The sequence below is a fragment of the Anguilla anguilla genome, chromosome 5 (genome assembly GCF_013347855.1).
Source record: "Anguilla anguilla isolate fAngAng1 chromosome 5, fAngAng1.pri, whole genome shotgun sequence".
In the NCBI taxonomy this organism is placed as follows: domain Eukaryota; kingdom Metazoa; phylum Chordata; class Actinopteri; order Anguilliformes; family Anguillidae; genus Anguilla; species Anguilla anguilla.
The window spans coordinates 52847900-52872822 of record NC_049205.1 but is presented as its reverse complement, the minus strand read 5'-3'; the positions used below and the strand labels follow the sequence as shown (position 1 = coordinate 52872822).

The 24923-nt window shown below is 48.7% G+C and overlaps 1 protein-coding gene across 21 annotated transcripts in view; it reads right to left on the bottom strand.

Moving 5' to 3' along the window:
• Positions 1-2011: 2011 nt before the first annotated feature.
• LOC118227027 (transcription factor SOX-6-like) overlaps positions 2012-24923 on the bottom strand; it is a 188160-nt gene continuing 165248 nt past the window's right edge. For 19 of the 21 annotated variants that reach the window (XM_035417094.1, XM_035417103.1, XM_035417091.1 and 16 more), the window contains 4 exons: positions 14824-14929; positions 8253-8426; positions 5878-6094; positions 2012-3021 (listed from right to left, as the gene is read on the bottom strand). In XM_035417094.1, coding sequence (XP_035272985.1) covers positions 2718-3021; positions 5878-6094; positions 8253-8426; positions 14824-14929 — 801 coding nt within the window. In that variant the 3' untranslated portion in view covers positions 2012-2717. The remainder of the gene's footprint in view (positions 3022-5877; positions 6095-8252; positions 8427-14823; positions 14930-24923) is intronic. The other 2 variants (XM_035417088.1, XM_035417109.1) reach the window with 2 other exon arrangements.

The window sequence follows — 24923 nt, the reverse complement described above, 5'->3', positions numbered from 1 at the left end:
TGTTGGCCTGTGTACAGGGGGAGAAAATTCAGTTTGTTTTAAAGAGTAAAACAAATCATAATCATTTCCCGGAAAAGAAAAAAAAATTAAAACATGGAAATGGAATTGAGATGGAACTGATTATCCTGTTTGCAAGGGTGGGGTATGTTTCAAAAAATTTGATTGACAAGCTCTAAGCGAGTGGAAACTAGAAAACAAAGGAAAGAGAATAGAGAAAGCCGTCAGTGCCATTTTTTTTAAATGCAGGAAATCATACAGTGATCATCAGTGCCAGCCGTGGCAGGTAAACACATCTCCTAATCACTCTGTTTCCTGGGGGGGTGGGGGACGGGGTGGGGGTGGGGGTGGGGGGGGGCGGCTGTTCAAGGGCGTAGGGAAAATAAGGGGATTCATACATTAATAATGGCGTATTTGAGCTGATACCCACTCCTCCGTCATTTTAATAATCCCCCACAGCTTGATGTACTTGTTCCATCTGCTCGCCGGCATCTCGCTGGCCCGGCCAGGCCTGGGCCCAGCCGAGACCCATCGGAGGGAGGGCACAATGAGACAGCGTGCCGGGGAGAGCCCCATCTCTCCTGCCCCTCCAAAGCAGATGGCTGCCCCTTGGGGCAGGGGTTGCCGTGGGCACGGGGGCGGATGTGGGGGCTGGACGGGGATGGAAGTGTTGGACTGGCCCAGCTACACAAGTGGAGGAGGGGCAAAGCGCCCCAATGCCAAATCGCACAGCCTTGAGCGCTGACCACCTCGCTGCTGACCGCCTTGACCGCTGACCGCCTCTGCTGGTCGGCTGGTCCAGGGAAAAGCCGCAGAGGAAGGGGCCTTGTGCCCTTCAGGAGATAAAGAGGGACACCGCTCCTTCAGGCCTGTTCGGCAGGGATGTGGGTTTAATGTTGAGAAGCTATTTATTACCCCCCACATTAATGAATAATGCGATATTACAGCACGTTCACCCGGTGGAACGGAACTAATCTAACGCGTACATTATTTCTCCAGGATAAAACAGAAGAAGTTGAGGGAAGCTATGTTGTTGCCGAGTGGGTCAGAATTGATCTTAGTTTAAACTTAGGTTAAAGTTAAGACTTAATGTAACAAACATTGTATTTCTCACGAACACAACAGATGACACTGAACTACCCTTAAGGACTGTTTGTTGTAAAATTGAGTGATGCTGTCCTGGCTGCTGGCGGTACCGCATGTGCAGTGACCTCTGGGTGTTCACCTGTTTTTCTCCGGGGAAACTTAGCTGCCTGTTCTATTTGGACAAAACGAGTTTCTCTTAAGACTTAAGGAGAGCGTAGCTTTAAGACTCAGAAGTTGATTAAGATTTACAGTTTCCACACAGACTCAGCTGCGAGGAGGAAAGTCTCCCGTAAGGTAAAGGAATTTAAAACTTCACGTCCCGCTGAAGAGGCTGAAGCGTTTAAAAGGAGCGCGCTCGCCCCACGCCGTACCGCGGCGACCAGCGATTGTAACGCCACCAAAGCTGCCTTTTCCCGCTCTTTCCAGCTCGGCAGACCGGAACGCGTTTGGCCCCTCGGCATTCTGGGCTCATCACAATCGCCGCCATTAAGACCTCAGCGGGTGAGACTGGACTGAGAAGGCAGTGTAGGGACGGCTGGGTGGATGATCACTGTACCGCTCTCTCCCAGAGCACTGCTGGGCTGTGTGGCACATACAGACGGGCTGGAGTGGTGCAGCACCACAGCGACCACGCCCCTGCCCCCCCTCCCCCCCCCCAAAGAAAAGCAAGGAAAAAATGTGACTGCGTCTGCATCCACATTCCTGAGCACTTTACCGAGGACTGTGAAAGGGAACTGCTTCTTCCTTACGTTGTGTCGTTAAGATTGTCTAAGACTCTCGCAGTGCCTGCTTTAAGACTTACACATTTTAAGATGTATGTGATGGAAGGTTATGAAAAGTTTGGCACATCTTGATTTAATGCTGGAAAATACAAAAAACTACTTAATAATAATAATAATAATAATAATAATAATAATAATAATAATCAGGGAGTCTAATGCATTCTCTTTGTGCGTGTTAGCGCACTGGTGGACTGGTTTCTGTGTTTTATCTTTATGAAATTTCAGAATACTTTTTTCTCTCTCTGTATTTTTTCTTAATAGTTCAGGTTAAAAACACATTCACAAGCTGTTGGCTGGCACAGCATACCTGAGTGAGAATTATTACCCAATCAAAACAGTAAATTAAGCTAATAAAGCATTCAAAAGAAAATATATATGAATATATTCATAAGAACAAAAAATGTAAGACTGTGAGAGCTATGGATTCATATTAAATGTTAAATTTCAAGTCCTGACATCCAAAGTTGAACAGACAAAAAAAAAAATCTGTGTCAAAATGTCCATGAACAAAAAAAAAAACAGAGAAAATGAAATGGGAAAACTTAAAACAAACATACTGCTTCACACTTAAAGAAACGTTTAAGACCAACAGCTGAATGTGGGTGAGCCACATGTGCATGCAGGCTCAGATGGAGTACATGTTCAGAAAGGGAGCTTTGCTCTTCAATTGTCGTTTTTTTTCCTTTCATTATTATTCTTCTTTGCCTTTGTTATTTCGTTCTTCCGTCTCTTTCTCTCTCCCTCTCCCTCTCTCACTCTGGTTCTCTCCGGTATGAATCTGTGGACTTGTTGCTGGGTTTGGCCGTGGGGGGCGTTGGGGGGGGGTGGGGGTATCAGGGTCGTAGGGCGGACTCAGTTGGCGCTAACAGGCTCCCTGGTCTCGGTGTCGCTGCTGTAGTCCGATTTGGGCTCGTCCTCGAAGTCCTCGTACATGTCCATGTCGTCGTCGCCGTTGACGGGGTCACCGCTCACCATGGCCCCTGGCTCCAGCTTGAGGCCGTAGGTGCTCTGGATGACGGGGATGGCGGGCTCCGGGCTGGCCGAGGCGCTGGAGCAGTCTGACGTCATCTGCGGAGAGGGCGTGGCGGTAGCCATGGTGATGGCGCCGGGGTAGACCACGCCCCCGCTGGTGGTGATGGGAATCTGTGGCTGCTGCCTGCATGGGCACACAGACAAAGAGGCACAAACAGGGGGAGCACAGAGAGAGAGAGAGGAGAGTTAGGACAGAGTTCTGAGACAGGGAAAGCTCTATAGATTAGTGCTCCCAACCCCCTGCTCCTGGGCAGAAGCAGGATCTGTTGGATTTTGTTTTCACATTAATATCAGCAACCAATTTAGACCCAAGAAACCATGTGTTAACTGTATAGTGAACTGCTTTGATTTGGACCCACTAGCAGTGAGATCCTAAGCACCCTGTTTTAACCAATAGCGTTTTCTAAGCCTGTCAAAACTTTTCCCCAATTCGGAATTTCTAGTTGAACTCCCCTTGAGTCACCTCTGTGTAACCCACATAGCAAGGAGAACTGCAGCTGAAGAGAACTCTTTATTTATTTATTTATGTATTTATTCCTTCCTTTCTGGGCATATCTCCTACAGTTGTTAAGCTAGACAATCGTCTTTGCTGTGGAGACCTCTTTCGACTGGTTCAAAAACACACATGAAGTAACGTTCACTGTTGCAGCTTTACCGAGTGAGCCACTCAGGAGTTCCAGGGCCCCTTCAGCCTTTGATTAGTTTTAATTGTCTTTTATAGCCCCCAATTCACATTCACTTCAGACACACAAATGTTCCATAAGGAACATGTGAAACGTGTATCAAACAAAACATTAAAAGGGGGAAAGAACGCTGAAGCCATATATCACTCATCTCAACCCCCAAGGCTCGTCACTTTAAGCGCTGTAATTGAGAAGGTTAACCTAAGTTTTTCTTTTCGAGCAATATATTCACAGTTTGGAGCGAAAATGATTTTGGAGAAGGTTTGGCAGCACAGTTCTGAATTCAACTGGGAAAGTGGTTTTGTGATACAAAGCCAATTGGTAGCTCCCACACACACACATGCATGTATACACACACACGCGCACACACACTCTCACACACACACACACACGCACACACACACGCACGCACGCACGCACGCACGCACGCACGCACGCACGCACGCACGCACGCGCACGCACACACACACGCGCGCACACACGCGCGCACACACACACACGCACACACGCGCGCACACACACACACGCGCACACACACGCGCGCACACACACACGCGCACACACACGCGCGCACACACGCACACACACACACACACGCGCACACACACACACGCACACACACGCGCGCACACACACACGCTGTTATTCGCAGCCTGACTGGAACTCCAGAGAGTGTGTTTCTCACTGGCGATGCGGGAGCACCTGGAGGAGACGTCTCACTGACCGCACACAATAAATTATCAGCTTTTTTCCAGCCTCCCCTTCCTTCATTACTTGTGTTTTATATCCTGTAATAATGTCTGTATCCAGTCTCTCTGCCTTCTGACCGCTATTGTCCTAATTCGATAAATTACGAGCATTTCAAAATGGCTGGAAATGAAAGCCGTGCCACTTGCAGACTCGTTGGGAGTTGGGGGGGAACTCATTTTTAACGGGACCGCTCATTTTTTTTTATAGGGCGGCTGCGACCGCTTTTCACCGCTGTCCCCAGACACGTAATGAGGGGGTAACAAACACTCACGGAAAAAGGACAACTTGTTATTGTTTAACGGGACCGTTCATTAGGGTCGCGTGAGAGGGAGGCTCGTGTATCAGCGGGAAACAGGACCTAACGAGCTGCGGTGTTAATGCAATCAGCTCGGCATTACCGGGCCAGCGGCCTCCTTGGAGATGCTGCTACACACAATCGCTCAGGAGAGAAAGCGCTGTAACACTGCCCTTTCTGTGTCTCTCTCCTCTCAGGGCACACCGGGGAACCTCTGCTCACATTAATGTAATTAACTGTCTGTGACACTGCGATCAAACAATTAAAGCATAACAGTATTTACTGTAAAATCTGGTGTCTAATTCTGATCACCCTCACGGGGCCATACGCACAAAGGCAGAGGCATCTGGACAGTGTAGTTTAAATTGTTTGTTCAACAGGATATTTAATTCTACATGCATGCTTCCAAATGTCTATTTAAAAAAAATGAAAAGGCTTTCTTTGCGCTATCATCGGGCAATGTCATTCACTCCCATTTACGATTTGTGCTACTAAGTCTCTCCCAGAATGCCACGGGGGCTGTGGTGAGGCTGTCTCCTTGGCAGGGCTTGACATTAACGTTTTGGCTCACCAGTGCTCTCATGGGAGTTGTAGTATCATGTAGCTAGCTTTCAGCACAACCTGCAATAAAGGCTATCTTTAACAAAACATGCGCTTCAAGATTGTTTAAATTGCAAAACCTGTGTATTGCAGATCTTCACCATGTGTTAGTGCGGAGAACGAAGACAGCATGTATCCACAATTTTAAATAATGTTGATAAAAGGTGCACAATTTTGCGATGCAAATAAAAATTATTTTATTACTCACCTGGCTGAACTGGCTATAGCTGTTGGTACTGAGCATTATGTGAACAAATGTGCTTATATTCAGTTAAAAACATCAACGTTGAAGCTCTGCTGATGTACTTTATTTATTTTTTTACTTTTACTTTTCCTGCAATTAATGAAGCCAGAACAAGTGGCCAAGTGGATGGGCAAATGCCGGGATGAGCACACCGTGTGCAGCCAGTGCTCATGGGAGATGTAGTATCATGTAGTATCACCTCAAATTGACTCATTGAATTGACCTGAAATTGAATTAACTATTTCAGATGCTTTTATTAAACTACAAAAAAAAAATTTCTCATAGAAAACGTGGCCAGTAGAGGGGTGAGTGGGTTACACGCCACTGCCGAATTGCGCGGTGGTTAATGTCAAGCCCTGCGCCCTGGCGGTTTTCCCCTACGCTGTGGGCCTGTGGCCCTGCACCTACCCAACAGTGAAGAACTGGCGCATCTCCTGCCTCCGTGAGCGCATCATCTGCTTGTACTCGCCTATGCGCAGCTTCTTGCCGTCGATGATGCAGGTGCGCTTCGGGCGGGGCTTGTACTTGTAGTTGGGGTACTTCTCCAGGTGGATCTTGCTCAGCCGCGCCTGCTCCTCGTAGTAGGGCTGCTTCTCCTGGTTAGTCATGGCCTTCCAGCGGGAGCCTGCCGTCGCCACAGGGAACGGGCGGAGAGGGAAAAAAACGGCGTTAAGGAAGACGCGACTGAGCGAGGGTGTTCAGGCTCGGGGTATTTAGTGTAGCTTTGTTTTTCAGCAGATTAAAAGTGTGAGCACAGCCAAGAGTCTGGCTTAAATCAACAGCGCATACTCCCTCCCCACTCCCAGTGTACCGAGTCTCTAATAATGAGAAAGGCTTGATAGAAAAGCGAAGGAAAGATCGAAAAACTGGATTACTAACATGGATATTATGAGATTAAAGGAGATTAAATTCGACAGCTGTTTACTCTATAAATTAAATAATCACATCCGGTACAATGATTGTGTTTTTTTGTGTGCGTGTGTATGTGTGTGTGTGTGTGTGTGTGTGAGGGAGAGAGACTCAGAAGCATACAGGGTAATTGCAGTGAGAAGTGCACACATCTGCTCACTTGCATCACAGCGCATTCTGTGCCAAACACACGAGACACACACACACCACCACACACACACACACACACACACACACACACACACACACACACACACACACACACACACACACACACACACACACACTAGGCCCGGTCTCTAAGCCTGGGGTTTCCAGTCTCTCTCATCAACTCGGAGAACCATCAGTTGTTTTATTTCTGTATTTTTTTTCAGCGCTACTATTTTTTCACTGACGCAGCAAGCACCTTCCTGCCCGCCCCGCCCTCCCCCCCCCGCATTAGACGCACAACAAGCCAGTAAATATTTAGCAAATCCGTGGTGCCCCGCCACGGCGTGACGGCACTTTTAGCAGCGGTGATCTACGGGCTGCCGGGGCAGAGGGAAGCGACCCATTTAGCCGTGTCATTTTTCATAATGTATAACGCCTGTCTGAAGGGGCGGTAAATCCTTCTGAGCGGGGTCGGGGGGGGGGGTTGGACTGACGGAAGTACAATGATGCAGGGGTCCCGCACTGTGACAGATCCCTCCACCCCCCCACCCCCGCGCTGCACTGGGATACGCGCGTACAGCACAGCCGCACTGTGAGAGCCACAGCCATTTAATGCACTGACTGCATACACATCTCAGTCATCTTAAAATGGCTGTATGTAACGACTACATTTTGCCTACATGCGAACCAAAGCATTGTATTTATATATATTTTTTTGTGTGTTTTTAAAATGACATAATTACCATTAATAGCACTACAGTGCCACACAATCACGGTGTGTTTTCGTGTAGAAAAACAACTTGCAATGAAAAAACGCTCAGTGAAGGCAGTTTTGCTTTTTCCATCTGAAACTCCGCTTCCCGTGTATCAGAGCTGGATTACACTGGTACACAGTTTGGTTTTTCGGTCTCGAACAGTGTGAGTCTTTAGTTTTTTTTACACAGCCATTTTACTAGTGCACTGTTTCAGTGCTTCATGAATGGTGTTCTGTTTCGTGTTGTTAATAACACAGAGCTTTTAAACACCACACAGTTATCACTATCGCCAAAAGCCAAACAGCAAACTGCTTATGCGCAGCTGAAAGGCTTTTCACAGTCAGGAATGCACTTAGATTTGATGAAGAAGAGACACAGATTAAGTTAGTTAAACAAATTATATTTTTTAAAATTTAAAACTCATATAAAGACATTTAAATCTGTTTACCCAAATATGTGTCCCTTCATACAATCTTATATACTAATGTAAAACTATAAATATTTCCAAGGTAGAACTACTATATAAATCATAAAAAATACAAACCCTCAAAAATATTATATATTCAGTTAGTTTTTTTTTTTTTGGGTACCTGAGTTCTTCACATGATCATTTTATCACTAACATATATAATAATATTCACCATTGACACTAAACACTATTAGTGTATTATTATTGCAAAAAATAATTACATTTTGGGTTCAATAATAACTACCAAACTTACAAGACCAAACTCTAAAACAGCTTAAAATTTCGGTACTCTAGTACTAATTTTCCCAGTTTCCCAGTTTTGGTCCAGGGTGATATTTTTCCGCTTTAAGAAATATTTTTTTTTTGTATTTCGATATTTCATAAATTACAGATGGTGGAAGAGCCAGTTGAGGGATGGGGGCCTGACGAAGAAAGGAGGCGGGGTCAGCTGTGAGATGTGGGCGTGGCCAGCGGAGGGGATGGAGGCGGGGCCGTCTTACCGAGGATCTTGCTGATGTTGGAGTTGTGCATGTCGGGGAAGGCCTGCAGGATCTTCCTCCGCTCGTCCTTGGCCCACACCATGAAGGCGTTCATGGGCCGCTTGATGTGTGGCTCGTTGCTGTTGCGTCCCCGCGCTTCCCTGTACACCCGAGCCTCCGTAGTGCTGGCGCCTCCTGCTGGCCAAAGACAGCGCTGCTGCCGATTATCTGCATAGCCACCGAAATCCGAAATGGAGATCAACGCTACGGTTTCACCAGGAAGGGAAAGTAAAGGGAGATTCTTCATTCTCCCTTTTCAAAGGAGCAGGAGCAAACCACCCACCCCACAGCAACTAGAAAGCTCGGAAAGATGGATTAAAAGTTCACTCTTTCCATTGCTGTAGCTTGTGTCATAGAATAAAGTCAGTTTGGCTGACGATGTGTAGTCCAATGCGTTAGAATGGTAATAAATGTGTACAGCACTGTCTCACTGTGTTCACACAGTGAAGTTTTGGTTGTAATAACTGAGCTGAGGCAAACAGAGACATCAAGCAGCCTCGAGTCTTCCCTCTCCTCCCGAGACTTGACTACACAGCTCACAGGGTCAGCACCTCTGGCCTGTACCGGAAGAGCAGGGGCTGTGTGTGCGTATGTGTGTGTGTGCATGCGTGGGGGCCATGTGCATGGACAGCCTTGATCCTGCGCTCTGACACTGCTGACCAGATGGAGGCGCCGTTCCCCTGGATCCCATTGTACAGAGCACTGGTTCCTGTAAATCCATTCTCACCGGTTCATGTTTAACAGTCATGCCCACATATTTATAAGCTATAAAGGCTTCTCTTTATATGGCAATCCAGTGCATCCACACTGTCATGGTGAATCAGGCTGGGGTGTGGGGCTCTGAGGGTCTCCAGGCAGCACAGGCTTCTGTTTTAGCCTAGGGCCACAGCAGACCAGAGCAGCCCACTGCCACAGCAGCCCAGAGCAGCCCAGAGCAGCCCACTGCCACAGCAGCCCAGAGCAGCCCAGAGCAGCCCACTGCCACAGCAGCCCAGAGCAGCCCAGAGCAGCCCACTGCCACAGCAGCCCAGAGCAGCCCAGAGCAGCCCACTGCCCACTGCAGTACACACCCACCTTTATCCGGGACTAACAGTTCACCCAAAGATCCTACTTTAAATATGTCACAAACAGGAACATAGCCATAGAACACACACACACACACAAATACACTCACACACATACAAACACAAGTGCACACACTAACACAAACGTAGGCATACACATATGCATACGCATAGACACAAATGCACTGATCCCCACACAAACCTACAAACATGCGCAGACACACACACACACACATTCTCGTTTTCGCTCCGGTGGTCTGGCACTTGTTGGCAGAGAACAGACAGGCTCTTGATCCGGTGACCACCCCGGCACCCCCCCCCCCCCACCCCCCCCCGCAGCCGCCCCCCCCATGGCGCGCCGGGCCCGGCTGCTCCGAGCCGTCATGATGCGGGGATAATACACTACCTCTCCGCCACCAGGTCGCCCCCCACAGTACATTAATTTCATTTAGCACGCGCTAACCGCACAGGATGAATTGATTTCACTTTGTGCGGTTTTGACAGCCGTGTTTATTGTGCAGTGAAATGTGGCGTGGCGCGGGGGGCTGACAGTATCCATCAGCGCGGGGCAATCTGCTGCCTGTCGGCCCAGATGAAGGCATCCATTACGCCGGGAGCCGGGCGCTCGTTCAGACACGACAGCCACTGTCTGCTCTCGCCGATCGCGGCGCTTTAATTTACGAGGCCCCCCTATCACCCCCCCCCCCCCCCATACCCCTCCCCCACCACCCACACCATTACTCCAGCGCCTGACACTGATTCAGCAATTATATACTGGCACGCAAACATGTAAGAAGCAGAGGTGAACATAACACAAACAAAATCACTGCAGCCCTTCAATCAGGCTCGGGTTCAATTTGTTTACAGAATGGATTAAAAAAAAAGAAGGCCGGGATTCTGATTCGGGGTCCAGGGTGTCCTGGAACAAAACTGAGCATGTACTTAAAATGTTCTTTTTTTGTATTTTAAGGCATTCCCTTTCTCGTTCTTTAATTGAAAAATCAAGCCTATGCCAATAGGAGCCAGATATCCACACCCTTCCGCCGCTCTCTCCTTAAGTAACTAGGCTGCCCCTTTTGTTGCGGGACTAAATGGATCCAGGCCCCTCCAAGACAATCAATCATCTTAAAAAAAAGAAGAAGAGAAACCAGGCCGCACGGCCGAACCCCATTCTGTGTGATGTGTCAGGCTGGGGGTGGGGCTGGGGGTGGGGTGCAGGCACGGGTGGTCCCTGATGGAGCTCAGCCATCACGATTGACCCTTAATCAAACCCAGCCTACGAGCTGTGGGCCGGAGCCAGTGCATAGCAGCCCGCCCCCCCCACCCCCCCAAGGAGAATATGCATTTACACCACGCTCTGTTGTACCACAATAAAGCGAATCAAAACAATGTGAAAAGAAATGTAGAAATTATTTACAAATTAGCATTCATTTATTTCCCATCCGACAGACGCTAGGAAGCGCCTGGTTAGGTGAGTGATTGTGTAAATAAATACAGATGTTTAGCTCTGACAGGGGCTGCCCCCCCCAGGGCACGCATGGGTGTGTGTGTGTGTGTGTGTGTGTGTATGGGGGAGTTTAATAGGGTTTATTGTGATTTATGAGCCCCAGCCAGTGTTCACTGTGACAGAGTGATGCGTGAATCTCTTTTTAATACATCTCTTGTGACAGTTGGGCAAACAGTGGGGGGGGGAGGGTTCCCACAATATGGAAGGAGAATAAGAAAACAGACAGTAATTTTAGACTGCTAATTATAACTGCCTAGTTATTGTTCATATTTTTGCTATTTATAGCATGCAAATGTACATTTTAGGTATACAGTCGCTTTGGCAATATGATGCTGATGTTTGGGCTTGTGAAGGGGAATCCAAATTTAAATTTAAGAGAGAGAGAGAGTGACAGAGAGGGGTAGGGGGTTGAGGTGGCCCGGTAGACCCCCGTACCTGTACACTGCAGGTCTACACTCGCCCAGGTGTGGGGCACGTGTCACAGAATCCCGGTTTCATAACAACCCGAAAAAATCTAATTCCGCCAAGCAAGAAGCCACCTAAACCTGTCTGCCCCCTTTGAGAGCACAGATAAAAAGCCTTCACAGAGGTCACAGAAGCTGACAACAGGGCGCCCAATACCGGAGGAAGCAGAAACCCCGTCACCAGATGTACTCAACGTCCAATACCTTCACGTCACCGCTCAAATTTCTGCTAATTAAAACATTACGAACTGCAAAATGATTTAAGACTTCAAAGTAGCTGATCTGTGCTTTTTTTCTTTTGCGCTTCTCCACACTGTTTTTGAATTTCTGCTGCGCTTGAAATTCACAGCAGAATCCAACTTGTAAGGTGGTGATTCAACTTGTAAGGTGTCACCACCTGCATGATATCTCCGTGGCTTTTTTAATTCTTTTTTTTTTTTGGTGCGTCTCACCTTGCATGCCTCCCAGATTTCAGTGTGCCGTGTTAAATTCCTTTTTCTAGCTCCAGTCATTCAGACCGCCTCAATAAATCCTGGCCTACAGTGATACTGCCCTTTGTGTTATAACAGGAGCCGGGAAAAACAAACTCAGTGGAGTCTAGAGCTCCAGAAAATAAAGGGGTATGTGGAAAAGACTAGAGAAATTTAATTTCTAAATTACAATTTCCAGCACCCCATCCCCCCCAAAATTTTTTTTATAAAAATAAAATTGAACCCCAAACAGTTAAAAATAAATATTTTGGTGTTTGACATATTGCATAATTATCAATAAATGTTAAACATTTTTAAAAATTTTTACAAGGAGGTCAATGGAATAAAAATAACTTTGTAAAATAAATCTGAATGGCTGTCATAAAACAACAGTACATTATCATGTTTTAACAATAATACTTTTCTCTTTTATGTAATGTTCCTTTGAGCCCGCCCCAGCAGCCTTGGGGAAAAGGACAGAACATTCTCATGGCTTACTGCAGGCTACAGGAAAGGAAAAAAACTAAATCAGTCATTGTTTCATAACAGCACTGAGCGGTGGTACAGTAAGAACACTGTAGTTATACAGTAGTTCTGCCCATTTGGAGTACACCGAGCATTAATAGCCAGCTAATCGACCCCTCCCATTTTATTTGGACGGTACTGTCGCAGAGCTCATTGGGACTAGCCCATTTCCTGTTCGCCATCTCCCACCGCCCCGCCCCCCCCCCCCTTTTTGTTCTGACGGGGTCCCATCTGATGTGTGTGTGTGTGTGTGTGTGTGGGGTCGTGGCAGTGTGTGTGTGTGTGCATGTGGGGGGGGGGGTTAACAAGCGCAGGAGTGGAACTTATGAACCGCCATGAGAAAGAGTGAACAAAGGGGCCGGCTGCAGCCATTTGCGGCGTCCGTTAATGCGTTGCATCTGCGTCTGAGAAGGCCTAACGACTGCGGCGAGCTGACGCATGCGGCTCGCGGCTCCTCAGCGAGACGAGGAAAGCCCGGCTCCCCGGCTCCTCGCCCGGCCTCCCGCTCTCCGGGGCCTCTCCTCAGAACTTCTGGCAGCTGTTGATTTGGTTGCTGCGCGCACTGCAAATATTAGTTTAAGCAGCCTAAAGCTTTCGGAGAGCAGAAGCGATGACAGGGTGAGTCCTGTACCTCTGGGCTGCGCAAAAAAACAACAGGGATGGGACGGGACGGGGGGAGAGTCTGACCAATCAGTTCCCCAAATGTTGCAGATGCTCTGAATCTCTTTGGCCACTTTTGTCATACTTTCTTGAAAAGCATGAAAAGTAATCTCTCTGCTTACTGAGCCACAATTACAAACATTGAGCTTCAGGTCAGTTATGAAAGTAATCGTACAGAAAGCTGCAGAGCATTTGCATCATACTCTTAAAATCACAAAGATTGGTTACAATTCTTAGCTGCTCCTTTTTAATGTCACCTGGATCATTTCTACTGATTTCTAAGATTACACACTTCCAATCTCACTTAAAATCCAATTACCAACCGTATTTCCAGATGTGCAAAACGCATTTTGGTCTTGAGAAGCATTTTAATGTGGGTGCACTGCTTTACAGTGAGATGCTGGGCACATGTGTAGCTCATCTATGTTTTGCAGGGATTGGTGGAGAGATGAATTGGTGACTGTCTCAGTGAGCTAGGTGGACTGTCCCTGGTGTCTTTCAGGACTCATGAGTGACAAAGCATCCATAGCTGCCATCAGTGCCCCCAAAGTGGGATCCAACTCTTGGGGCTACGCAAAACAGACACGGGGAGGATCTGGATCTGGGTGTGGGGGCCCGGCTGCTCTCTTCGTGGATCTGAGTTCAAACCAGCAGCGATGAACCAAATTTATGCGAAGGCACCCTCTAAACAGAGTTTACTGCAAGAGGCAGGTGTGATGTCGATGGTACTCAGACCAGCTCGAGTGTTTTTTTCAGGTTTCTTTTGCCACAAATTCTCAAAAAGACAAACGATAATCTGACAACAGTGAGGGCGTCTCGCTCCCTGGAGAAATACTCAGTGCCCCACCTCAGTGCCCCACCTCAGTGCCCCACCTCAGCGCGACTCAGGCTATTTAAAGAGTCCGATTCCGCTGCTCTCCGCTCCAGCCCCTGGAGTTCCATAGAAACTGCCGCTAAATATTTATGTCTGGCAAACAGTGGGGCGGGGGGGGGGCGGGGGGCGTGCCCAGTCCTACAGGCTTTAGGGCCACGGGGGGGGCTAGCGCTCTGCCGGGGGGGGGGGCGAGAAGAATTCACACCTCCCCGCCGGAGGACCTCAAACGAGCCGCGCCGCTAAAGGGGCGGGGCCTGGAAGAGATCCAGCTTTGTCCTCTGACCCCCTCACCTCCCCGCACCTACCTGCGAGAACCCGGGGCGTAACTACGGCAACAACGTCGCCTCACACTGACACAGTGCACGCCCGCACGGCCCTGCAGCTCCTCAACTGGACCTACAGAAGCTTCACCAGATACTCAGTAAAAATAAACGTTTAAATGAAATCAAATATAAAAAAATAAACAAATAAAGAATCGGACAGTTTTTGTATAGGATTCAAATTCTCTGAAACAATATAGCCATTCAGTATAATCTGTAGCGACAGTCCAATTCACTTTTTGGTCTTTGCTTCGCTAAGCAAAAAAAAAAAATTCATCCAGCTGAAACCAGGCACAGAACAATGCTAGTTACTCATGAACTTACGGAAGCTTTACTGCCGCACTCAATTTCAATATCATTAAAAAAATCGAAATATAATTTTTAAATGAAGCCAAAGTAATGCTCAAGTTACTGGATAATACGCACGGACATTATCGTGCACATCAGCCAGACATGAACATAAGACGTGTCTCTGCAAAGTTATCCCAGGAAAGGGCTGGAATGCGTGTACCAAATTAGAACAGATCTTTCAGAGTGATTTGGGAATGCGGATCATACAGAAGAATGTATTCTTTGGGATGAAAAGTTCAAGGAAGAAGAAGAAAGAGGCGGAGTCAGAGGAATGAAATGTGAAATGGCTGGTCTTACCGTCCATATCTTCGGGCCGGGTGAGGTCGATGACCCGGTGGCCCATCTTGCCGTCCTCGCCCAGCTTCCCCAGTGGTGTCCCCAGGCTCTCGAAGTGCGCCCTCTCCTGTGGGGCGGGGGTAGAACACCAGTTAGCAACTATTTCCTGAATGCACTCAACACGACAGGCCTCCATATTTTTCTTTTATTTTTAAATAGTTACATCCAAGAATTCCGTAAATAACTTTTATATAAGAATTAGATTTAATCACGCTTAAACATTACAGCATTACTCTGCTAACTGGCAGATTCTACCAGCCACCCATTTGGATCCCTTTGAGGTGCATCATCCATTAAATCAGCAGGGGAACAAGCCTCAGTTCTTAAGAGAAGCGGGGGGTTTTTGGACAGGACCCGAGGAGGGTCCAGCGCTGGGGGTACCGGTGACCTCTTGCACGCGCTCAGATTTCCCCGTAACCTCGTCGGCACCCCCCCCCCCCCCCCCCCCCCCCCCCCCCCCCCCTAGCCCCCCCGCCTCGTGGAGCTCACCGCCCCGGCCCTCATCACTAATTCAGGGCCCACGCTTGGGAGAAGCCTCCGCGTGTTTTCTCCTCCTTTTGTCGCGCCGCTTTCTGCTCAGATTAAACTTGGCATGGTGTTGCACTTGACGCACAATGAAACCCTGTCATTCAGCGCCCGGGCGACAATATTAAATGTCATGTCCGTGTGCATTTACAGAATACAATAAACAGCTTTCGGGGGGCCTCTGAATAGTCGCTGCACATTACACTTAATGTATTATGCAGAAGCAGAGAGCTGACTGCTCCTCTCCCCATTGTTAAATGACCTAGTTCTTGTAGTGAATACGCGGGCATTAGCAGAGAGCTGTCTCCTTCCTTTAAAGACTGAAGTGGGGATGGACACTTTGACTCTGTATGATACAAATAATCTCTCTCTCCCTCTCTCTCTCTCTCCCTCTCTCCTCTCTCTCTCTCTCTCTCTGCCTCTCTCTCTCTCTCTCTCTCTCTGCCTCTCTCTCTCTCTCTCTCTCTCTGTCTCTCTCTCTCTCTCTCTCCCTCTCTGCCTCTCTCTCTCTCTCTCTCTCTCTCTCTCTCTCTCTCTCTCTCCTTGCATCAGGCTGGGAGGCACTCAGAGTGGGCATGTCGCTGTGATTCAGAGGGGAAGAGCATTTGTTTTACTCCCCGGGTGAGAATTCAATCTCTGCCAAAGGTGCACTTTCTTTTACCCTCACACTCAAACCCCCCCCCCCCCCCCCCCCCCCCCCCTCCCCCCTCCTCCTCCTCCTTTTCCCCTCACTGTTTTCAGAGGATGCCACTCAGGTGGGGTCCTTACACAATGCTAACGGCCCCCCTGCCACACACACACACACACACACACACACACACACACACACACACACCAACGTGTACATTCATCTCTCAGAGCGCGCTTGCTTGTTGGGTTTTACCCTGCTTTCTCCCGAGGGTGATGTTGTACAGGCACACACACACACACACATACATACACACACACACACACGCACGTACATATGTCCACAAACGTGCATGCGCACACACACACACACACACACACACACACACGCACGTACATATGTCCACAAACGTGCATGCACACACACACACACACACAAGACAGTTACTGATACTAAATGATTTGTTCATCCACTGTGTAAGTCAGTTGCGCATTTAGAATTATTCAGATATTTATTTATCATGATTCTTTAGCAAGTTTTTATTTTATGCAAGAAGCTTTTCTTAACGAGACGGTAAATGGACACATCGCAACTCATCAGATCCAGTCTGCTAATTCATTTTATTATGTCATTATTTAAAAAATATACTTTAAGAACATTACTGTATGCCCCACCCCACAATAAGGGCTGTCAAAAAGAAAAAAAAAGTTGAAACCCAGTTAAAACGCATTAAAACCTTTCACAGTGCTCTGATTCCCCCTACTTATTTTATTTATACAATAACCATTACTCAAAAAAGAGTGAAACACACACACACACACACACACACACAGAGACAAGTACTTCAATTTACCACCATGCTTGAAGGAACAATAATAATTTATGGGCGTGTGAGTGATTCTGATGTACAGTTCAGCAGTACCTGCTCGCGGCGCGTCGTAGCGGGCTGAGCTATCGGAGCGCGCTCTGCGTACTTAAGCGCTTTGTAATGATGATGTACGCGGCGGGCCCGCGGGGCGGGGGTAAGATGGAGTGGGCCGCGTCCTCCGGGGCGCCGCGGGAGCCACGCGCGAGCGCGAGCCGTCACACGCCGCCGTATTCATCACGCCGGCGAGATCATGGCGGCTAATGAGAGAGCAGCGCGGCCCGGTGACACGCAGACGGATGCGTGACTGCATCGGGGAGGGGGGGGGGGGGGGGGTTCATTTTAGCCCCCCTCCCCTACCCCCTCCCTCGGATGCTCTGCCGTGGAGTCACGGCGTGTAGGATAACTTTGTAATAAATTAACCCCCCCCCCCGACCCCCCCCAATTCCACCCCATGTGATGTGGCGGCCAACCCCAATCAATCAGGCCGCTCTTTATAAAGTCATGATAGTTAAGCACAGTGCTGGGGTGGGGAGAACAAACTCACCGCAAATCAGAGCGCGAGCCTGTGGCTGATGACAAGGGCAAAATGTGAACTAATGTCCTGGAGTAAGCCCCACACAGACCCCAGTCCTCAGCCTTCAACCAGTGTGCCCCACACAGTCCTCAGCCTTCAACCAATGTGCCCCACACAGACCCCAGTCCTCAGCCTTCAACCAGTGTGCCCCACACAGCCCTCAGTCCTCAGCCTTCAACCAATGTGCCCCACACAGACCTCAGCCTTCAACCAGTGTGCCCCACACAGCCCTCAGTCCTCAGCCTTCAACCAATGTGCCCCACACAGACCTCAGCCTTCAACCAGTGTGCCCCACACAGCCCTCAGTCCTCAGCCTTCAACCAATGTGCCCCACACAGACCTCAGCCTTCAACCAATGTGCCCCACACAGACCCCAGTCCTCAGCCTTCAACCAGTGTGCCCCACACAGCCCTCAGTCCTCAGCCTTCAACCAATGTGCCCCACACAGACCTCAGCCTTCAACCAGTGTGCCCCACACAGCCCTCAGTCCTCAGCCTTCAACCAACGTGACAGAAGTGAATAAGAAATAAATACGTAGATAAAACAATAAAAACATGCAGCTATAGATAAAATATGCCATTTTTCCAGGCAATCCACATTTTAAAATTAGTTTTAGCGAGCGTGATCTGCAATGCCCGCAGATTTGTGTAATAAGTGGAGGGAGAAAAGGAAACAGCACAATATCCTTTCATTTGAGCGTCCTTCAATTATCAAAGTTTTGTCTGGCAACGGTAAATTTATAAAGGGACATGCTAATGACCGTTAAACTAACATAGCTCATCCTAAAAGCCCCGCACAATGAATTTCCATTAAATTTTATATACTGCGTTTTATATACTTATTGGTTACAACCTGTAAAATTTATGTCTGAGCATCGGAATCACGCTCGAAATTGCGGAAGTGATTTATATGCGTAAGATCCGAGGCTTTTTTGGAAGGCCTAAAAAAGGTTCAGCGAACAAACGTTACTTCAGCAACCCTCGCACAGAGTGCAGTGATAAATTAATGGCATTTTTATTATTTTATGGTGTCATTAAATTTTTACTGATCACTCTGCCACTGAAGAGCAGGGAAGGACGAGAAGCCCAGTGGGACATTAGCCATCCTGAAGGGGAGGGGTGGGGGCAGCTCACCCCCTGCTTTTTTGGTAAATAGCAGCTCATATAAAGGACTTTATGTTTTATACGTGCATTTGAGTCTTACAAGGGAATAGACAACACTATTGGGACTTAGAGACATCTTACAGATACTACTACCACTACTACTATTATTATTATTACTAATAATAATTATTTTTAAAAATGTAATTGTGAACTTTCAACAGTTCATCACTATTCTATTAACTAAACACAATCATTGAAAAGATCCATTTAAAGAAATATTTCATGTCCGTTAAGCATTTAAAATTGAAAGTGAAATTGAAAGAGAGGAGGAAAGTCTGACAGAAACAGACAGGGAAATAGGGAGAGAGAGAGAGGGGGTGGAGGGGTGAGGGAGAAAAAGCAAGAGAAAGACAACACACAAGATGTAACACTACACCGGGCGGCCCCCCCGTCCCGCCCGCCGCCTCCGATTAGGCAGCGCCTGCTCCCCAAATGAGTTCAGCATGCCGCACTCCATCCCCAGTCTAAAATTATAGCAGCGCGCGCTGCGCCCCAACGGAAAAAGGTGCCCGCAATAATCCCATCCACTCTCCTCCACTCTCCCTCTTTTTTTCCTTTTCTTTCTTTTCTATTTTTTTTTTTTTTTTGTGCGCGTCTCAGATTTGGTTACGGGCGCGTTTTGTTGGACGCAGAATGGTTGCCGGGTGAAGTAATGCCATGGAGGCCAATGGCAGCGCTTTTGGAATTTATTAACTTTTTTTTCTTTTTTTCTCATCTGGAGCCAGAGAGCGCCGACGTCAGCGATTTAACCAAGGCTTTAATCAGAGCGGCCACAGACCGTGCGCCCCAGGACTGCCGCTCAACCCACAGGACATATTTTGGGGCAGTGTGGTGGCGTGGGGTGGGGGGGAGTGGGGGGAGAGAGGGGGTGGGGTGGGCTGCTCTTTGTATTGTGTTACCGGCGGTAACCCAAAAATTTCCCTCTCCTTGGTAAATAGCGCCTGAATCTGAGTTGGACCACTGTCGGCCGCTGATAAGTAGCATTAATGTGCTCTCGCAAAACGTACTATCTTTTTTTCAGGGAAGAAGCATCTGACCTGCCCGCCTGTGTTGGGCTACTTAGATAACGGCTTTCAGTAGCAAAGGGGGGAAAAAAGCTATTTCTATGCTAGACAAATTGAGCGAGGTGGATGGAAGTGACCAGGAAAGGCTGATATTCGTGCCAGCGAAGGCCAGGTTCAGGGAAAGCACTGCTCCAAGCACATTTTCAAAAAAGTACAAAAGGATGCTGAACAGCAGACAACATGGCTGTCTGTCCTGGGGCTGGCCATCACTCTGTGTGCTGTGACTACTCCTAGAGCTGGCCATCACTCTGTGTGCTGTGGCTACTCCTGGAGCTGGCCATCACTCTGTGTGCTGTGGCTACTCCTGGAGCTGGCCATCACTATGTGTGCTGTGGCTACTCCTGGAGCTGGCCATCACTATGTGTGCTATGGCTACTCCTGGAGCTGGCCATCACTATGTGTGCTATGGCTACTCCTGGAGCTGGCCATCACTATGTGTGCTGTGGCTACTCCTGGAGCTGGCCATCACTATGTGTGCTATGGCTACTCCTGGAGCTGGCCATCACTATGTGTGCTGTGGCTACTCCTGGAGCTGGCCATCACTATGTGCGCTGTGGCTACTCCTGGAGCTGGCCATCACTATGTGCGCTGTGGCTACTCCTGGAGCTGGCCATCACTATGTGTGCTGTGGCTACTCCTGGAGCTGGCCATCACTATGTGTGTTGTGGCTACTCCTGGAGCTGGCCATCACTGTGTGTGTTGAGGCTACTGTGCGTACTGGAAGCCCCTAACACCAGGTGAAAGGAGAGCCACTGCTGGTGCTAGGCAACACTGGCAGACCGGAGCCAAAAAGCACAGCACAGAGCTAAGAGCACCCTGGCTCTTAAGGTCATGTGACCCTCCCCCAAAGGGGGGGGGCGGAGATTTGGCAGACCTGAGGTCCTACTGCGGGGTCTGCACCACGCCGAATATAGATAGTGACAGCACCTCTCAGCTCAACGTGTCACATCCCCCATCTGCTTCTAATCCCAGCTGTAACCGACAGCCACGTTATTTATAAGTCCCCATCTCCCCAGCGGTGGGAGTTTTAGCCCCTAAGCACATCCAGTTGTGCGGTAAGCCCCAAAGTTCCTTTCATGCGGTCTCAGGCTCCTTATTCGAAAAACAGGCCCCGTTCGCGCACAAAGGCAGTGAGAGAAGCGAGAGAAGCGAGCAGGGCACAGTTTTGTTTGTGGGGCGAAACTCCAGCCTGCACTGGCTGACTTTGCCGTACGGAGAGACCGGGGGACGCTGCCTAGCTCACACACCTGGCTCGTGGCTCCAGCCTGGGGCTCCCTGGCTGAGACCGCAGCGCGTTTCCAGCATCTTACTCCAATCAGGCGCTGAAAACCAACTGCAGACGCAGCGCAGGCCCAGTCTGGGCACGCGGCCAGCACAGTAGCGATTTGGATTTTTGCTTCTAATGACCTTATCGTCACTTATTAACGGGTCTAAAACATGTTACATGCAGCCTCCAGTCACGTCCCTGTATAATTCATTCGGCAGGAAGCATACAAAATTAAATTCCCACAGAAGCGGACCGCTTCTCCTCTCATTTGTAAACTATCCGTTTAACTTTTATAAGATGTACGGCTGTGTTTCCAATTTTACCAGGGTCATATTTGTCTTTATCCCAGGCTGTTGTATGGAGATCATTATTTCCTGCTTAACCAAAGGATTCCAGATCTAAGTGACTGTGAACCGTTTCACCAAGTCCTCCAGGAAGAGCCCAGCCCATCCCCACCGCGATTTGCCATAACAATAAATCACAAAGACAGAAGCCAATCGACATCGCCCATCAGGCACAGCTGACCCGACAGAGACACAAGGCTTCCTTTGGCGTTTCTGGAAGTTTCTGTCCTGTTTCTGCCTCGTATCAATGCGCCATTGTGACTGCCCCCTTTCTTCCCTTGGTTCCCTCGCTCTTTGTCTGACTGAGGAGGCCCGCAGCCTGGGGCTGAGGGAAACTTCACTGGCTGCAGTCGAGCTTTGGGGATTTAGGCCCGTGTCAAAGGAAGAATCACGCGCACGCCCAGCTGGTCGACAGAGTACGGATGCTGCCTGACATCATTACATCTCCCAGGCCACTGTCTTTATATCACAGACACTCTCCTCTCTTCCTCTCTCTAACTCCCTCTCTCTCTCTCACACACACACACACACACACACACATTTGCACATGTATACGCAGAATGTTAAAGCTATTTATGGCTCTTTGACAGGCAATAACAATTGGAGAAAGCAATAATGTTAGCAGGCCTCACTGTCATTGAACATGAAGGATCACTGTTCCTCTTGAAAACAGATGCTTGGGTTGTGTTGTGTACGACAATGTACGACACTAGCAATGTAATGCTGTTCTGCATTGAGAACTTATTAGCTATTTCAATGAGTTATATAAAACTAATTAAAAGAGACGTATGGCTACGAAGGCTAGTTATTATAAAGCCATTCTTCTGAGAGAGAAAGTCACTAGTGACTGAAAAAATGAAATCAATCTATAATACCAGGCAAAAGATGAGTCAATACACATCGCCTGCTGACAACCACTTTCTTTGGTTGCAAGCAGATCCAAACATATTGGAAATAACTGCACAATGTGATTCTATGGTTGTCAACCATTGTCTCAATCACCACACAGCTGGAGTGTATTCAAAAGCTAAAGCACTACAGATCCTTGGGAGGGTATGGGATGATGGGAGTTGGAGTTCAGGTAAATGCAGGCAACTGGATATAACGAAACAGCACTTGTGAGGCCAGTATGCCGTATGTATGTAAACGTATATGCAGTGTATGTATGTATGAAGCCACAGCTCAAATAAGGTTACATTCTGAAAAGAATGCTCAGGGCATACAGTATGTTCAGGGCCTAAACTCTGTGGCAACAGTAAGGTAACACTGGATGCGTCGATGCAGTGCGTTCGATAGGCTAACACTCTGACTCCGCCTCCACTTTTTGATTCCAGTTTGGTAGCAGAGGAATATACTTCACTCCACGCAGGCTTCAATGGGCCCAGCTCGACCATTTAAACACAAGAGCTTGCCCATGTGCGAGGGGAATATCCGATGACAAAAATGTATGCCTTTCAGACCGTGTGCTGTTATGGCCTTAGCTCTGCTCCCAGTGCTGCTCTGTCACGCTGGTTTTATAGCGGGCCTATTGTGAAACAGGCGTTCTGGACACGTCTGTGGGGGAATTTAAAGAGGACTCCTTGCAGCAGCGTGGTGTATTTCTGTATGAGCAGGAGCTCCCAATTCTGGGGTCCCTGGGGGTCTTCAGCAAAGTGGAGTAACACATTTTCCAGTTTAAAAAAACATTTTATTGATGCTACCATTTTTCATCAATTCCGTATTTTAGACATTGTTTGGTTTACATATCCATGGAAACAAACAGGCGCATGAGTCACTGTACTGAGTGGAGTAGCATCGCGATTTAGACATGCTTTCATGTGCTTGCGTGTTGAATAGTCACCGCATTGCCGCCTTTTGTGGCAGTTGTATAAAGGTGTGACCATTAGCCATTATACCGAACCATTAACCATTATCCTGACCACAGGATGGCAATTTTAAGGGGGCCCCTCAGATTTAAAAAATAAATTACAGCAGTCTGTATTTTAGCCTGGAGCCGGACCCTTTGACCGAAGCAGTCGTGTGCAGCAGCGCTAGCCCCCGCCGGATAAGAGCACTAGCGAGCGCGAGCCGCGCGCAGCTGCTAGCCCCGCAAGCCGGCCCCGCGCACCGCCATCCCGCCTCGCCCATAAATAACGGAGCAAAACCATTCCTCCGGACAGACAATAATACCTCCGAGATAAATATTTCACAATGGCGGAATTGTGATGGGTCGGAAAAAGCGTTTCTTTTACTTGGAGAGGGGTTTGAGGGGGGGGGGGGGGGTTGTGGGGGAAAGGGGGGGGGGGTGTAAGAGGACAAATAGAAAACAAGGAAACATGCTGTCATAGCTGTAAAGCATGAATATTTTACTCCTTCACCTTAAGGACGCTAAATGCAACTCTCATCTGCCCCAGAGAGAGAGCGAGAGAGAGAGAGAGAGGAAAAGAGAGAGCGAGAGAGAGAGAGAGAGGGAGAGAGAGAGGAAAAGAGAGCGTGAGAGAGGGAGAGAGAGAGAGAAGAAAAGAGAGGGAGAGAGAGAGAGAGAGAGAGGGAGAAAGAGAGGCTCAGGCAGAAGAGTAAAGCCGCTATGCTGGCGCTCCCATTGTGCTTCACGGCCCACACTTTGTATTAAAAGATGAATTGATCCATCTGTAAGCAGCACTTAGCCCCACTCTCAGGCTGGGGTCATACGCCAGGATAAATCAATATTTAATATCCCCACCAACAGCCCCAGTAGATGATTTTAACCTCTCCTTAATCCCATTTATGTTACCTTTCCAGAATCTTCATGTAAGCTTTCACAGTGATAAACTTCCAAACAGCCGACAGGGATGGGGGGCGGGGGGGCGGGGGGGCTGTTAGGGAACGCGCAGTATTTATGTCAGGTGAGGCGCTTCTCTGAAATATTAATATTCTGAAACTGACCGAAGTGAAAGCTTTTATCCGCCGCGTTGGAAACGTCGGCCGCGGTCGCAAACGTGTCGGAGACCGCCGCGCACCCGGCAACGGAGGCGAGCCTGTTTACACGCCGGCCGAGCTCCTCTATCCGCTATCCCATCATGCCCCGCGCCGGGGCCTCTCTCCCGCAGGCGAGGGACAGTGCGCCGCGTTCACTTCTGTGGTCACTGAACTCGTGTTTGCGAAGAAAAAGGCAAACAGCTCGCTCAGAATTCTGAGTCAAAGATAAGGGTAAACGTGGATTGATCCGGGCCGGTGGCTGTGCCTGCTGGTGACCGATGGCCAGGGACCTCCGCGGCCCTCCGGCATGCGAAAGGCCGCTTCCGCAGCTTATCTGCGCTAACGGCTGTAGCCTATTTCCCATGGTCCATCGGCTATTTATACCGCCTATACTCGGCTGGGTACTGAGCACAGGCATAACCGACTCACAGCCTGTCCGCACTCTCCACCGGCGATACCGAGGCTAGGCTGAGGCTACGGTTGCAGTTGAAACTCTTTTTAATTCTCACAAGTTGCACAGAGTCAGACCAGCTTTCCTGTACAGGAGTGGTGTGGGACTGGGGGGTGGGGGGGGTGGGGCGGGTCTTTGGGGTGTTCCAGCGGCTCCTCTGAGAGAGGGTCGCACAGGACCGCCCAAACCCGCTGATCCCAGATCAGTGCTTCTCCCTCGGTAATGATCACGTACGCGTAC